The sequence below is a fragment of the Scardinius erythrophthalmus genome (genome assembly GCF_964197995.2).
Source record: "Scardinius erythrophthalmus genome assembly, chromosome: 14".
NCBI lineage: Eukaryota > Metazoa > Chordata > Actinopteri > Cypriniformes > Leuciscidae > Scardinius > Scardinius erythrophthalmus.
Genome location: NC_138234.1, coordinates 13,962,932 through 13,978,288, shown reverse-complemented (window position 1 = coordinate 13,978,288; position 15,357 = coordinate 13,962,932). Strand labels below are relative to the sequence as shown.

General features: G+C 36.1%; 1 protein-coding gene across 1 annotated transcript; it reads right to left on the bottom strand.

The window, feature by feature from the left end:
- Positions 1 to 277: 277 nt before the first annotated feature.
- LOC308701557 (uncharacterized protein) lies at positions 278 to 8,026 on the bottom strand. Its single transcript, XM_081383914.1, has 2 exons — positions 7,717 to 8,026; positions 278 to 4,035 (listed from the first exon to the last, which is right to left on the bottom strand). The coding sequence occupies exons 1-2, from the start codon at positions 7,922 to 7,924 to the stop codon at positions 2,720 to 2,722; spliced, it is 1,524 nt and encodes a 507-aa protein (XP_081240040.1). The 5' UTR covers positions 7,925 to 8,026; the 3' UTR covers positions 278 to 2,719.
- Between the last annotated feature and the right edge of the window lie 7,331 nt (positions 8,027 to 15,357).

Here is a 15,357-nt window from a genome sequence, read left to right as displayed (position 1 = left end):
AAACGAATGAGATATTTCTCTCTTTATTGACTTAAAAGATGTCCAAAGAAGGGGAGAATCAAAGAAGCATCTAGTTACAAAGCTACATGATCATTTCTCTTACATAGGCACTTGGTAAATACATCAAAAGTTGTAGAGAAACTAGATATTTTTAGCACAACAATGAAGAACAATTTAATAAAAAATCTCAGAGAAATGTCAACTTCCCGGAGTACACTTGAGCACACAAACATTTTGTACATGTAAAAAACTTTTGATTTTTTTTTTTTTTCATAAAAGAGTAAAATAAAAAAAAGTCACACATATACATTATAAGAAATTAAAAAAAGGACAATACAAAAATCATAATAATGAATAATAATTCAATTTATATCATAAAGGTGATGATATAAAGGAATACAACTTCTTAGATATAGTTCTTCTAGGAGAAAGTTTGAGTAAATCTCAAACTCAAACTTGAAACTGTTGGTTTTAGGATGATTGTGTGGTTACTTGTTTCAGCTAGTTAGGAGGACAGGATTTTGTGGAAGACACAACTCTAACTGAATGACATTTTGTGTTTTAGAGCCATAACTACATTAATACATTTGCAAAATGTTTCCTTATATTAAGTGTGAGTGATTATATTTTTGATTAATGTGTGTGTTGTGTTATTTGTATTGTATCACGTGATTTTGACTAGTTATATACTGTACGTGTTACATATGCGTAATAATTCTGAAGAATAAGGAAGAAGGAAGGGTTGGTGCTAGACAGTCTGTTTACAGTCTAGACAGATAGACTGTTTTTGGTATGTGAAAAGGTGTAAAATAGTTTTTGAGTTTGATTTCTTTTAAATTGCAACAAGACAAAGAAAAAGTAAAGTTTTACAAGATTGGTGTGTCAAATCCTTTGCGGCACACCCTTGCGGAAATGGTGAAGAAAGGACAATGGCTCAGATCGCCGTAACATTGTGTTACGTTTGAACTTATAATGTCTGAAATCATAGTTCCTGTTTAGATCCAGAAGTTTTGAGTAGGGAAGCTAATTTATTTTTCACATGAAGGACAGTGAAATGGCTTCTCTTCAGTGTGGATGCTCTTATGTATTTTCAGTTGTCCTGGCTCTTGTCACACTGTGAACTGTGATGGATTTTTCAATGATAGCGATAATAAACTGTATTTTAAACTCATCATATCCTTAATTACTTCTCTTTTAGGCCTAACATTCTAAACACTTGAACAAAATGTTGATGGAAAATCTCAGATGCTGACCAGACGATATCAGAAATATACTGTCTAGAGTAGTCTCATGACATATTGAGTAATCAAACCTAACCTTTTCCATTTTTTTCGTGACTTGAGATCTAAATTGGCTTCTACCTAGTAACAGAAATGTTTGCATATGAAGAACCAATCAAGTTGTAGGAAAATTATAGTTAAAATTATATTAATTATTTTTGCTGGTGGGATTCTCTCTGAAAATTGTCTGAGATCCTCCAGCCGTGGTTAAAGCATATTTGAAGGCATTGTCTGGAGTCTAGTTATTGCTGCACTGCAAGTTAGAGTTACGAGACCCAGGGGATGTCGATTGTAGACGAGACTCAGATATAGGAAATTAACGTTGATTGTAGACGTTCGGGGACGTCAAATGTAGACGAGACCCAGATACAGGAAGACTAACGTTGACTGTAGACGTTTGGGGATGTCAATTGTAGACTAGACCCAGGTAGACTTTAGTCAAGTGCGAAAAGAAGAAAAAAATCTATTACATTTTGGCGAGCCAGCCAGGAGTCCTCTGAATCTCCCTCTGTCAGTGGATGGGGACGAGGAACCACATTTTCTTCATTCTGCCAGACTGCAGAACCCTGTTCGACAGAGGGACCATTCCAGATGGGATGACAGACTCCATTGTTTTCTTTTAAAATGCTTCTAAATCAATTAATGGTTTAATTGAATTTTGGATTCTGTGAAGTAAAATTATTGAAGAAAACTGGTGATCACAATTAAAATATTTAAGAGTTAAATTATGTTTTTCCCTTGGCTATTAATTAAGGACAATGATATGGTTAAATTCAAACAAGGTTGTATTTGTTGAGTATTTTATTTGTTGTATTTGAGAGTGCTCCCAGCAAGATGTCAATAAAACTTTTTTCCTACAAAGAGCAACTTGTCATGCTGGACACCAGATTCGGGAGGGAACATACCCCAAGATGCCGTAGTACTGCAACTTGCTTTTTGTTTGAATAAGACTTTAATTCTGATTGAAAATAAAGAAAGATTAAGAGAGAAATATTGAAAGAGTTAAACAAGATCAATAGATCAATATTGTTATCCTGAGATTTATGATTTTTTTTTTTTTTTTGCATTTTGAAATAAATTGCAGAAATTTTCAAAATTCTAAATCATAATATACTGAACAAAATTATAAACGCAACACTTTTGTTTTTGCCCCCATTTTTCATGAGCTGAACTCAAAGATCAAATACTTTTTCTATGTACACAAAAGGCCTATTTCTCTCAAATATTGTTCAAAAGTCTGTCTAAAACTAAAAGGTCCTGCCAATATCCAGCAACTTCGCACAGCCATTGAAGAGGAGAGGACCAACATTCCACAGGCCACAATCAACTTTCTTGTGCTTCTTTCTTTCTCCAAAATGAGAACACAGATGTACAGTAATTTTAAAAGCTCGAACACTTCTGAAACTCTTCCTGCACTGATAGCAAGTGTGCGGCTTCTCTCAGTAAGAGTTTTTTTGTGTGCAGCTTCCCTCCTGGTGCTGCTTCAGTTCACCCTCTGTAAAAAATGCTTTTCCACAAACAAAACACACATGATTCTTCACACCACTGTGTTTTTTCTGGTGTAATCTTAAACTATTCGGCCAAGAAAATCGCTTTCCACACAAACACACGTAAGGCTTCTCCTTTGAATGAACGATCATGTGCTTCTTCAGGGAATCTGCCAAATTAAATTTTTTACTGCACTGATTACAGTTAAATGTTTTTTCTCCAGAATGAGAACGCAGGTGTACTCTAAAAGAACCTGCCAATCTGAAACTCTTCCCACACTGATCACATGTGTACGGCTTCTCTCCAGTGTGGATTTTCATGTGATCATTAAGGGCTACTTTTAGTGTGAAACTCTTCCCACACTGATCACATGTGTACGGCTTCTCTCCAGTGTGGATGTTCATGTGATCATTAAGGGCTCTTTTTCGTGTGAAACACTTGCCGCACTGATCACATGTGTGCGGCTTCTCTCTGGTGTGGATTTTCATGTGATCATCAAGGACTACTTTTAGTGTGAAACTCTTCCCGCACTGATCACACGTGTACAGCTTCTCTCTGGTGTGGAATTTCATGTGATCATCAAGGGCTACTTTTACTGTGAAACTCTTCCCACACTGATCACATGTGTGTGGCTTCTCTCCAGTGTGGATTTTCATGTGATCATCAAGTACTACTTTTAGTGTGAAACTCTTCCCGCACTGATCACACGTGTACAGCTTCTCTCTGGTGTGGATTTTCATGTGATCATCAAGGGCTACTTTTACTGTGAAACTCTTCCCACACTGATCACATGTGTGTGGCTTCTCTCCAGTGTGGATTTTCTTGTGTCTTTTAAGGAGATATTTTATGACAAAACTTTTCCCGCATTGATCACATGTGTGCAGCTCCTCTCCAGTGTGGATCTTCATGTGATAATTAAGGGTTCTTTTTTGTGTGAAACTCTTCCCACACTGATCACATGTGAAAGGCTTCTCTCCAGTGTGGATTTTCATGTGTGACTTAAGGGATCCTTTAGGTGTAAAACTCGTCCCACAATGATCATATGTGAAAGGCTTCTCTCCGCTATGAACGGTCATGTGATCTTTAAGATTTTGTTTGTATGGGAAGCTTTGTCCACACTGAGAGCAAGTGAAAATTTTGATGGCTCTTCTTAGCACAAGTTTACTTCCCGTCTGTGAGCAACTCAAAGATTTTTCTTCAGTTTTGACCCGATGTTCCTCCTCCGCTTCATCCAGTTCTTCACTCTCCTTAATCTCTTCCATCAGATCTAACATAAAAGTAAAAAACTTTTAATTTTCAGTAAATCATCAAAAAAAACTTTTTAAAACATTTGCTCTAATATAGTATAATCATCAAAAAACATTTTTTTTTTAAACATTTGCTCTAATATAGTTATATTAATAGTTAGCGTTCTTGTTGTGAACATGCCTTAACACTTATTAACACCATACAAGTTAAAGTTTGATTACAAACAAAGACTGGGGAAAAAAAATCATGCTTTTAACAGTAAAACAGTCAAATTTAATTTTCTGAAGTAAATGCAAGGGGATTGTTATGCAGTTGTTCTGGGTGGGTGCATAAAACCTGTCAAAAGAGCCCACCTCCAACCTCTGATTTCTGCTCTCTAAATGGTTTGCTCTGCTCCTGTCTGCCTCATTGCTTCTGCTGTTGTTGCTGGATCATTGCTTGAATCATTATTTACTATCATTCCTTGTTGTTTATACTGCTAAATATGGGCTAACTTACGCAACATCACACATTAACCTAACATCACTAGTTTCAATCTAAATCATTATTGATAGCACAACACGCTAGTAATTCGCTAGCCTGTTAGCGTGCCATCTGTGCGCTCATTATCATGATAAGCAATTATCTCTGTGGTTAAAACATTTACACACAGCACAGCACGCCACAGGAAAAGTGTTCAGAAACACCGCATCGACAACAAATATTTCTATTGATTGAATTTGAATATAAAAAATGTTGTAACTTCTCAGTATTGATTTCATGTTTAAGTGTTTAACTCCATTAATTTGAATGGCATATTTCATCTAAATGTTTATATCAGAAGTAAAACATAGTTTAAATCATTATTTTATTTATTTAAACTGGTATTTGCGTCAGTTTCACTAAACGGCCCAACGCGCTTGCTGGCGCGGACATTTAAGATGGGATGGATATTTGCTTCATGTGATAGGTTTGGTGAGTAAAAGTATATTTGTATAATCTTTGTGTATATGTTTATTTTTCTTTAGATTCTGTCTAAAAGTGACCAAAAAGACACTAACTTAACTCCAGCTCACCATCGGTGTCGCCAAACTGCTCCATCTCTAAAACGCTCGTACGCATGGGTTAGAGTTTGCGTGCAGGTGCGCAAATTTTCCCATCAAGTTTGTTTTTATAAATCACAACTTATGCGTCGGAAGTGGCGTACGCCTCTTTCAGGGCCTGTTTTGTGCGTACGCAACGGTTATAAATGAGGCCCCTGACCTGTTGAAAAGAGATGGTATTCATCCCTCCTGGGATGGTGCTGCTTTTCTCTCTAGTAATATGGCTCATAGTCTTAGAGCTCAAACATGACAATCTGGGGCTCAGGTCAGGAAGCAGACAGACTGGCTTAACCGACTGTCTGCTAGCAGCCTCGCGTCACCAAGGTCAGATAAATCCTATCACATAGAGCCTCTTTCACCTAGAAATCATCATATAGAGACTGTGTCTGTTCCCCGAATTAGGACATACAAAAAACTTCCAAACCCATCTAAGGGTAAAAATTTAATTGATGTTCAACAACTAAAAAACAGATATAATACAAATGAGCAAATTATAAAGCTTGGGTTGCTGAATATTAGATCCCTTACTTCAAAAGCACGTATTGTTAATGATATGATTACAGACTATACTATAATCTAGATGTGCTGTGTTTGACAGAAATCTGGCTAAAACCAAACGATTACATTACTTTAAATGAGTCCACCCCCCAAGATTACTGTTATAAACATGAGCCTCGTCTGAAAGACAAAGGGGGAGGTGTTGAATGACTAAGACTTCTAGTTTCAAATATAATTCTTCTGAAGTGTTGGCTCTTAATATAGCAATATATAGTGTAAATGATAAATCATGTTTGAGATTTGTGCTAGCTACTGTATACAGGCCACCAGGGCACCAGACTTTATCAATTTATAGACTTTTTACCTTCAGTAGTTCAGATTGAGCTGATCAACAAACGGACAGGGAACTACGTCATCACGTTGAAAGGTCACGCCGGCAGAAGTAGAAGCAGCAGAAGCGCCCACTGTTTACAATGCGACCGTACGTAGGAGGATAGTTCAAATTGTATTGTTTGCTGTTATATAGATATAGTAGGCTAATAGTATTCAGTGAATATGAATATGAATAGTATATGAATAACATTCTGATGAATATGAATAGTAGTTCAAATAGTATTGCCGGCGCAACCTTTCAACGTGATGACGTAGTTCCCTGTCCGTTTGTTGATCAGCTCAATCCAAACTATTGAAGGTAAAAAGTCTATAAATGATATATATTTTTTTGAAAATGACCTATCGTTTCGCTAGATAACAACCTCTTCTTCAGTTGTGATCACGTACAGCCCGTTTAAACACTTCAAAGACTTTTGAAACTGCATTGATTCGGACTTAAAATCGATGGTCACCAATGAAGTCCGTTGTTAGAAGAAAAATCCAGAAATGTTTTCCTCAAAAAACATAATTTCTCTCCCACTGAGGAAAAAAAGACATGGATATCTTGGATGGCATTGGGGTGAGTAAATTATTGGGAAATTTTCATTTTGGGGTGAACTAATCCTTTAAGGGGTCATAACATCTAAGGCTAAATGTAGCTCTTAACTGGCTGAGTTACATGGTGATTAACACTAAACAGTAGAAAATCAGTCCAGTCTCCCCAGCTGTAAATGCCACTGGCTGTTAAAGTCTTGTGTTGATAACACTTAGTATTTCATAATGCTCTCAGATACATGACGAGTGTGGTAGAGCTTATGGACTGATGCTCTGGGATGGTTGAGTAGGCGTAGGCGGCGGCGGCGGGGGAGGGGGGGATCTCTTAATGTGCATGTGCACGCCATCGGTGTTCTCGCTGGTTCGAGTTTTTGAAGTTTGCGCAGAAAGAACTTAAGAGTTTTCTGTAAAAACGGTGTCGTGTAAGCGGCCCCTAAGTTAATAACTAATGATCGTTGCAACGGAAGTGAATCAATCAAACTAACTTTAGCTGGACAAAAACTTTATTCTAGAGCTGCTATAAAGCCAAAACTCTTTACTTTAATTTCCTATTATCAATGTAAAGCTGCTTTGGAACAATCTACATTGTTAAAAGCACTATTTGAATGAGGATGACTTGACTTGATATTTTGTTGTATTGTGCACCATATTGCATTTGTAGTAAGACATTTATTGAACCGTTCAAAGCTGTTCACACAGAAAATTCAGTTATTTATACAACCTCATGTTGTTCAAAGCATTTATTATTTTTCAAAGCATTTTATTATTTATTTATTATTTTTAACTTCTCAGTGTTTTGTTTTGGAATAAATAAATATATATATATATATATATATATATATATATATATATATATATATATATAGTGCTGCAGAAGAATAAATTCATCCAGCTTTTTTTAATGATAAGGGTGAATGAACTATTTTTGGGGGAACAATCCCTTTAACTGCTACATAATAGCACTCCAGCAAACCACCACTCAGATACAATCAACTGTGCCATTATCTTTAAAAAAAACTGTACTTTTGATACTAAAGCAGTTTTAATATTTGTGAGCATCTTTAGTAAAATTCTAATTTTATGTAGGTATGACAAATGTTATACTGACTGACTAACCTTTAAAGAACTGCAAAAGTTTTATAACTTTAATGTTTCACAGTATCATAAATGAAGAATCAAAAATAATCACCAACCTATCTGTTCTTCAGTCTCTTCAAGCTTCACTCTGAGGGGTTCTTGATCAGGATCACTCCTGTTCTCACTGTAATCTTCAATAAACTCAATTTTTACAGATTTCTCACAGTAATCTTCAATAAACTCCATTTTTACAGGTTTCTCACAGTAATCTTCAATAAACTCCATTTTTACAGGTTTCAGTTCTTCCTGCTGGTCTGAATGCATCTCTTCACTTATTAATAGTGATAGCTTAAAAAATTCGTGAAGTTTAAAATACTTTGCAAATCTTTTGTTTTGAAACAGCTTCTGTTCAGTGCGTGTCTCTTCTACTGTTTCTGGTGGTTTGGGAAATCAACTTAAAGAGTGCCGTTCCGCCACCCACTGGTCTGGAGTGTGAAGAGCACAGCTTAAAGGAGAACTCCGGTCAATTTTAACATTGAGCTAATTTTTTTGTACATTTGGAGTGCTGTCAATACAGAGAACAACGACAAAAATCGGTGTTGCCTACACCGAGTTATTCTATTTTTAAAATTTGCACCCTGTTGACTTCAATGGGGCAAGTACTAAACCTGCTTTTAGCCTCTTAACATCCTTGATGTGTCATTACAAGTGCACAGGTAATGTGAGTGATTCCTTCAGAGTGAACACGAGTGAATCTGACTGCAGTAGATGTGAAAGATATGTATAAAAATTATGTTATTTAAGCCAGCGCAAATACCTGTTTACATCCTGTTTTTCGGTTGAAGTCCAAAGTAGTCGATTGCCGAGTTCATGCGCGTGATCATAGGTAACTAAACCTATGCGCGTGAACTCGGCAATCGACTACTTTGGACTTCTACCGAAAACAGGATGTAAACACAGGTATTTGCGCTGGCTTAAATCAGTTACAATCATATAACCTAGTCAACGAGCTACAACCCAATTCTCCTCAAAACGAGCTTTATAATATTAATTTGTCTCTATAACCAGCCGAATGAGAGACAAGTTCAAATAAGGGGGCCGTCTGCAAAGTGCAAAATCCCCAAACCCTTCTGCACATTTTATATTATTATTCAATAGCTTCACTGTGACACACGGTATACTCTCACCAAATTAAGTTCACACATCACTACTCTCCTGCTGGTTATACTACAATAATTAGTTTGATAATTAATGCATAATTTGTATGATTATTTATTATGAAATAAAATCAATAACTTCACCCTTTTTAGAAAAAGGTTGTAAAATGGTTGTAATTATTATGTTAGCTGCCTATGGTAACAATACAATTTGTCTAAAGCATAGGCCTACTTATTTTTTATGTGCAATTACTTCTCAAACTAAGTTTTGTATAACTAACATTAGAGCAGTGATGTGTAAACTAAATTTGGTGTGTTACAGTGAAGTTATTGAATATTCTTTAAAATGTGCAAATGCAGTGTAGTATGACCAGTGGCAGTGGGTCACCATTGATGTGTAAACTGAATTGGGTGACACTACAGTTTGTAACATTGAAGTTAATGACTATTTTTGTATTTTTGACTATGAGTTGATGCTGTAGTCGTTGGGTCGTTTGGGTTATATTGCACTTTGCAGACGGTCCCTTCGAACTTGTCTCTCAGCCGCCTGCTCATAAAGATCCATTTAGCCTATATTATAAAAGCTTCATACTTTGACATTTAAATTCCAATGGTCTGAAGGTGATGGTGTCACATCTGGAACGTCGACATCATTCCATCTCTCTTCAGATGTGCTGGTTGACATCTCAGCTTTAATACCAGTTCTCGCTCTCCCCCCGTCCTCTGGCTCTTGGTGTTCTGCTGGCAGAACCTCTCTTGGAAGTTGAGGGACGGGGATCCTTTCCTGATGAGGTGCTGTCATGTCCCTCAGTATAACGATTTTCATAGAGAGAGAGGATCATACAATTACCCAAAAGTTTCTTTTATGGGTAACAAAAAAATTACCTGTAATAATTCTGTGGGGAAATAGAAAAGTGACTTTATTTATTTGTTAAATATTGTAGACATAGGTCCGATCAAAATCCATGTGAAAACAGCTTATATTTATCTAAATAAAATTACGTGTATGGGTAGTGTAACTATGACGTGTTAAGCCCCGCCCCTCACTCCCGGTTCCGAAACTGTGGTTGAAACTGCTGGTGCTGTGGGTCTACTATTGGTATCAGAGGGCGGTCAAAACAGAATGTGTTTTCATAATCAGTCAAAAGGGGGAGCCAAAGAAATGTCATCATCATCAGAAGAGTCATGTGTTGCTGTACAACACCACCCCCAAAAGTATCAGTTACTGGTAAAATATAATATGATGAGATATTTGCCATTTTATATGTTACTTGCAAATACTTTTATTTCATCAAACTACAGATTTACGTTTGGTCATCAAAGAAGAAAGATGCTTTGTGTGCCCAGATAAGTGTAGTTACAACATCTACCAGCAGGGGCGAACAGGCTGTTCAGTAACTAACCAGAAGAGAACAGAGAAAACACCATGTATATTGGTCATACACCCCTGATAAAATGCATTTAATACACCATGAAGATTAACTTTGTGTGATGTCTGACCTTTTGACCTTTAGTCAGAATCCCTTTGTCTCTAGTTAATGCAGATGTTTAGATTATTTTTCAATAATCCTGACTATTCCAGAAGAAAATGTTAATGTCACGAACACGTTCACATGTAAAAAAGCAGAAGTAATGAATTCTTTTTTGACACTTTTAGCTCCTGACAGCTTCGTGAAGGACTGTTTATAAGCATTTGCAGAAGTGCATTAAACCGCAATGTGTTTAAAGGTTAAAGTGTTTCTACACAAACAGTTCTTCTCTCTCATTCTTCTCGTTCTTCTTTATTGATCACTTGCACACAGAGCCGGATTAACGCAAAGGCAAACTAGGCACGTGCCTAGGGCCCGATTGGCGGGATGGGGCCCAGACAGAGGGACCAAAAAAAAAAAAAAAAGTCCTATCTACAATTTATTTCAATATTTATTAGTTAACTAAAAATAGTGACGATGTTTATCTTAACCATAGACTGTTACATTACTGCAGTTAAACCAATGAATGTGTCCGTTACAAAGCGGGTGCCGGCTTCTGAAAGTACAGGTATGTGTAACGAACGCATCCATCAGGTGCTGCGAGGCAAAAGCCTAATAAGCACACAAAGAAGCACTGCTCAAAATGCAGGTGTGTGAGTTGTCGTCATCTATTTTGGAGTGATTGCAATGTATTCTAAATATAAACTTGTACTGTAGATCAGCGTCATTTCTGGAAAAATCATTCACCGCTTTATTACGAGTTTAAAAGAGCGCGAGCGTCATTAACGTGCCCAGACGCGACGCTTTGAATTTGCGCGTACAATGAATAACATAGCTGACTAGTAAAAAAGCTACAAAATTAAAAGACAAGACGTCTGTATTCTAAGTTATAAAGCCAACACACTACAATATTTTTAAATGTTTCAAATAAAGGATCTCATATCTATGGGTCTATCTTCTAAATTCTGCTGCTGATTAGATTCCTGACATTACGCCAATAATATCAGTTTATATATTTTTTTTCTGCTCAGTAGCGATCGTGTTTTTCTCTTCCACTTGATTTGTGTATAACATATTTAAGGTAGCAATGCAATATAAAGCACATATGCTCATCTACTGAAGTGTGATTCTGGAACTGTGAATAAATTGAATAAAACAGCAAAATAACAACAACAACAACAATAACATCTTCATTAAACAAAAAAGAGATTACCTTAGATAAAGTTTGATTAATATGTACATACAGTACCGGTAAAAGTCTGGACCCATTACTATTTTTAATGTTTTTGATTATTATGCTCTACAAGCCTGCATTTATTTGATTAAAAATACAGAAAAAAAAGAAACAGGAATATTCAGCAAGGATGTGTTAAATATATAAAAAGTGATAGTGAAGACTTTTTTAAAACAACTTTTTAATAATCAAAAATCCTGAAAAAAAGTATCACAGGTTATAAAATAAATATTAAGCACCATTTCTAACATTTGATAATAAATCAGAATATTATAAAGTTTTCTGAAGGATCACGTGACACTAAATTCAGCTTTGCATCACAGAAATATAACGTATAGTAAAATAGAAAACAATTATTTTAAATTTTAATAATATTTCACTATATTATTTTTTCTGTATTTTTGATCAAATAAATCCAGGCGTGATGAGCATAAGAGACTTCTTTCAAAAACATTAAAAATAGTAATGTGTCCAAACTTATGTAGTACTGTGTAAGTAAAAATATACTGCTTTTAAAATTAAATGTTGTATAAAAAGGTTAGGAATCATATTTGTTTCAAGTGTTTTTTTATTGGGGGTGGGGGGCCTCCAACATGAATTTTGCCTAGGGCCTCCTAATGTCTAGAACCGGCCCTGCTTGCACAAAATACATCTTTGGTTGATGTAAAGCATTCAGATTGTTGTATTATACTCGATCATCTCTTGCTGAATAGTGTTTGATGTGGTGATTCAGTGACTGATGCAGCTGATGATGGTGGTATAGATGTTCTGTGGAGTTTCATTATGGTTTGTGAAGAGCAGCGAAACACTAAATGAAATTGGTGATGAATTTCACAATAGAGAGACTTGATAAGCATACCTGCCAACCTGTACGCATTTTGCGTAGCGGATACGCATTTTGACATTAAAGTACGCTGGTACGATTTGTTAGTCTAAACTACGCAAAAACCTGGTGACGCCTCTGCACGCGCAGTCCTCAAATCAAGCAACAGCAAAAGAAGAAGAGTTCGACCAATCATAGCGCTGGATTCATTCCCCAAATAGCAAGCGGGGATGATTGACAGATGCGTAAGGCATCATATCATTAAAAAGAGACTGAAAATCGACACCAATAAAGAATCCCGCTCGATCCGCCTTCCACTCCCGCGGCCGCAGTCTGGCTGATTTCATAAGCGAGGACAGTAACGTTAGTCACTGTACATCTGACTCCTGAAGGTAAACGGGCTGGGCTGGGCTCGATATGGAAAGTTGAAATATTGTACTGAGTTAACCTAAGCCTATGGATTCTATGATCACACGGATCGCATGGATTATTTTAAAATACTCCGTTCTTCATGGTCACTCAGAAAAAGAGGAAGACCTCATTCAGTCACGCAAATAATAAAATGCTCAAGAAATACTGAACAATAAATCTTAATAAACTTGAAATCGCTATGGCTTCGTGATTATGAAAGTGATGTGATCATTTGTGGATTACGGATAGCGCGAGTCTGGAGAAACAGGCGTTTATTAATTAATTCTCAGTGCTAAGAAACGTAGCCTTCATGTGTTACGTTATTGTGTTAATAATAACTAAAGTACCTAATTATGTTACATATTTGTTTTGTATGAAAACTAGCGTGTTAGTTATGGATTAAAAAGTACCGTTGTATCAGTGCTGCGCGAGCTCTCTCACAAACACGGACGCGCGCACAGAGAGAAGATTGTAAAATTAAATTTGACGGGTTAAGTTTAAATTTTGTTCTTGCTTGTTTTTTTTTTTTTTTTTTTCTGTGAAAATGCCAGAAAGCATTTTGTATTATCCATCCTTGTTTTTAAAATTCGTTAATGACGAACGTTTTACTGTTAACAGCCCTTATATGTCGGATTCGTCTAACTTACCGGTATACTTGACATTCTTTTTAGAATAAGTGATTCGTTATGCAATTATTGGACTCCTGTCTATTCATTGTCAACTGTTTTCTATAAATATGTTTTGGCTAACATTTATTCAGCTAATGCGTGTCCTGTTTAAAATGCGCAATGTTTACACGTCACAGACAGCACGTCACAAATAGAAGCCCTTTTCCCTGTGGTATTTAGTATCATATTTGGATATTGAAATAATAAATTAACTAGCCTATCTTAATTGTCATTTTATGTAATGCAATATAATGCATGTGTGTCGTCGTCGTCCACCCCCCCCCCCCCCCCCCCCCCCCGTCGCCGTCGGTACGCAAAAAAATAATTTCAAGGTTGGCAGGTATGGATAAGGCCAAACATCTGTGAATCATGGGCTTCAACAGACATGAATTTCAAAATGTACATATAATCATATATAGTCAATAGTTGTGATGAGAGATAAATATCAAACTAAGAGAAGGGAGGAACATAAACTGAAGAGCTGTCTAAACTTCACACATTATTTTTGTGTTCGTGGTCATTTGTTTTTCTTCTCAGCTTCTCAAGTTCCTATTCTAGTGGTCAATTCTTATTAGAACAGTGTGTTTTACAGAAACACCAGCAGCCATGATGAGATTAATGTACCATTTACCAATGTACCAATAGATATTATTTTTTTTTTCTTGATCTGATTCAGAACGATGATCAAAACACAGATGGAGTAGATTGAGTCCAACACCCCAAAGCTTCACAGACGTTTTCTCTTCATTTCATTTGGTAATATCAAGCAGTTTTGATTTACACGCTGTTTAAATGTTTGATGATCACGTTATTTTACATTTGAGTGAGCAATCTTCTATCACTTGTTTTAGCTTCTTCTTCTCCTGTATTTTGATCCGGAGATTCTGTACTAGAAGATGTGTCATAGCGCCCCCTACCGTATAACAGTGAAATCATGGATAGCTGGAAAATTTGGGGAAAAGTTGAATTAGAGTAAATTCCTATGTACACCAGTGGACTAGCCTACACAAAAATCCAGATATACAGAATTAGAAACATATATGTTTTATATCAATATTCGAATCAATATTTTCAAACAATTTAAGTTTCATAAGACTGTATTTGAAAAACTATGTAAAAAAAGTATATTTAAAAGGCTACTCGATCAAAAGAGTTAACACAACTACAAGCCCAGTATACTTTGAATACCTAATTATACTTTTAAGTATATATCGATCAAAAGATTGAGTACAAGTACAGGCCAAATATACTTGGACTTTTCTCTCTGTACACTTAAGTGTAATTTTAAGTATATTTCTGAGAAGTACATAAAGAATATTTTGATAAGTATATCAAATGTAGACTGAAAATATACTTTCTTGTTTTTAGTTTAAAAGAAGTATACTAATAGAACACTTGAATAAACTTATTTTTCGTAAGGGATGCCCCACACAATTGGAGAAAATATGTGCAATGTGCCTGTTGCCAAAAACATATTGGATGCTGGACAAAAATCCCTCTCTCCGGAATATTTTGGCTCGTCGCATTGATTTAATATCTATGGACATTGTCAGCCAGCTAATAAAGAGATTAAAAAACAGTGAATTCTGGTCACTGAGAATTTGATGAGTCTACGTAGCGAATCTATCTTATCTTCTGTTGTATGTGTATGTCCAATATATATTTGAGAACACAGATGAACTTTTGTCTGTACTTAATAACGTTGTGAAAATTGCCAACTCCATCAAGGCTTGTCCATTAAATTCTGATTTTTTCACTATATGCAATGGGCAGCGAGGACGAAACACTACTATTGCACACAGAAGTGCGCCGGTTGTCACATGGAAAGGTCTTAGCAAGGATTTTTGAGCTCAGATGTGAAAATCAGGGTTTTTTGCATCAAAGGCCTCATAATTTAACATCTCAACCAGCTCAGCCAAAATCTGCGGACTTACTATAGCAAATAGGGGTTAGGTGCTTGCTTAAAGGGTTAATAGTCTGACTCTTTAACCCATA

Bases quoted from the DNA above. Each gene is read 5' to 3' on its own strand.
- LOC308701557 (XM_081383914.1), bottom strand. From the start codon at position 7,924: ATGCATTCAGACCAGCAGGAAGAACTGAAACCTGTAAAAATGGAGTTT. The intron at 4,036-7,716 runs GTTGGTGATTAT...CTTTTATGTTAG, and splicing joins AGAGACTGAAGAACAGATAG to ATCTGATGGAAGAGATTAAG.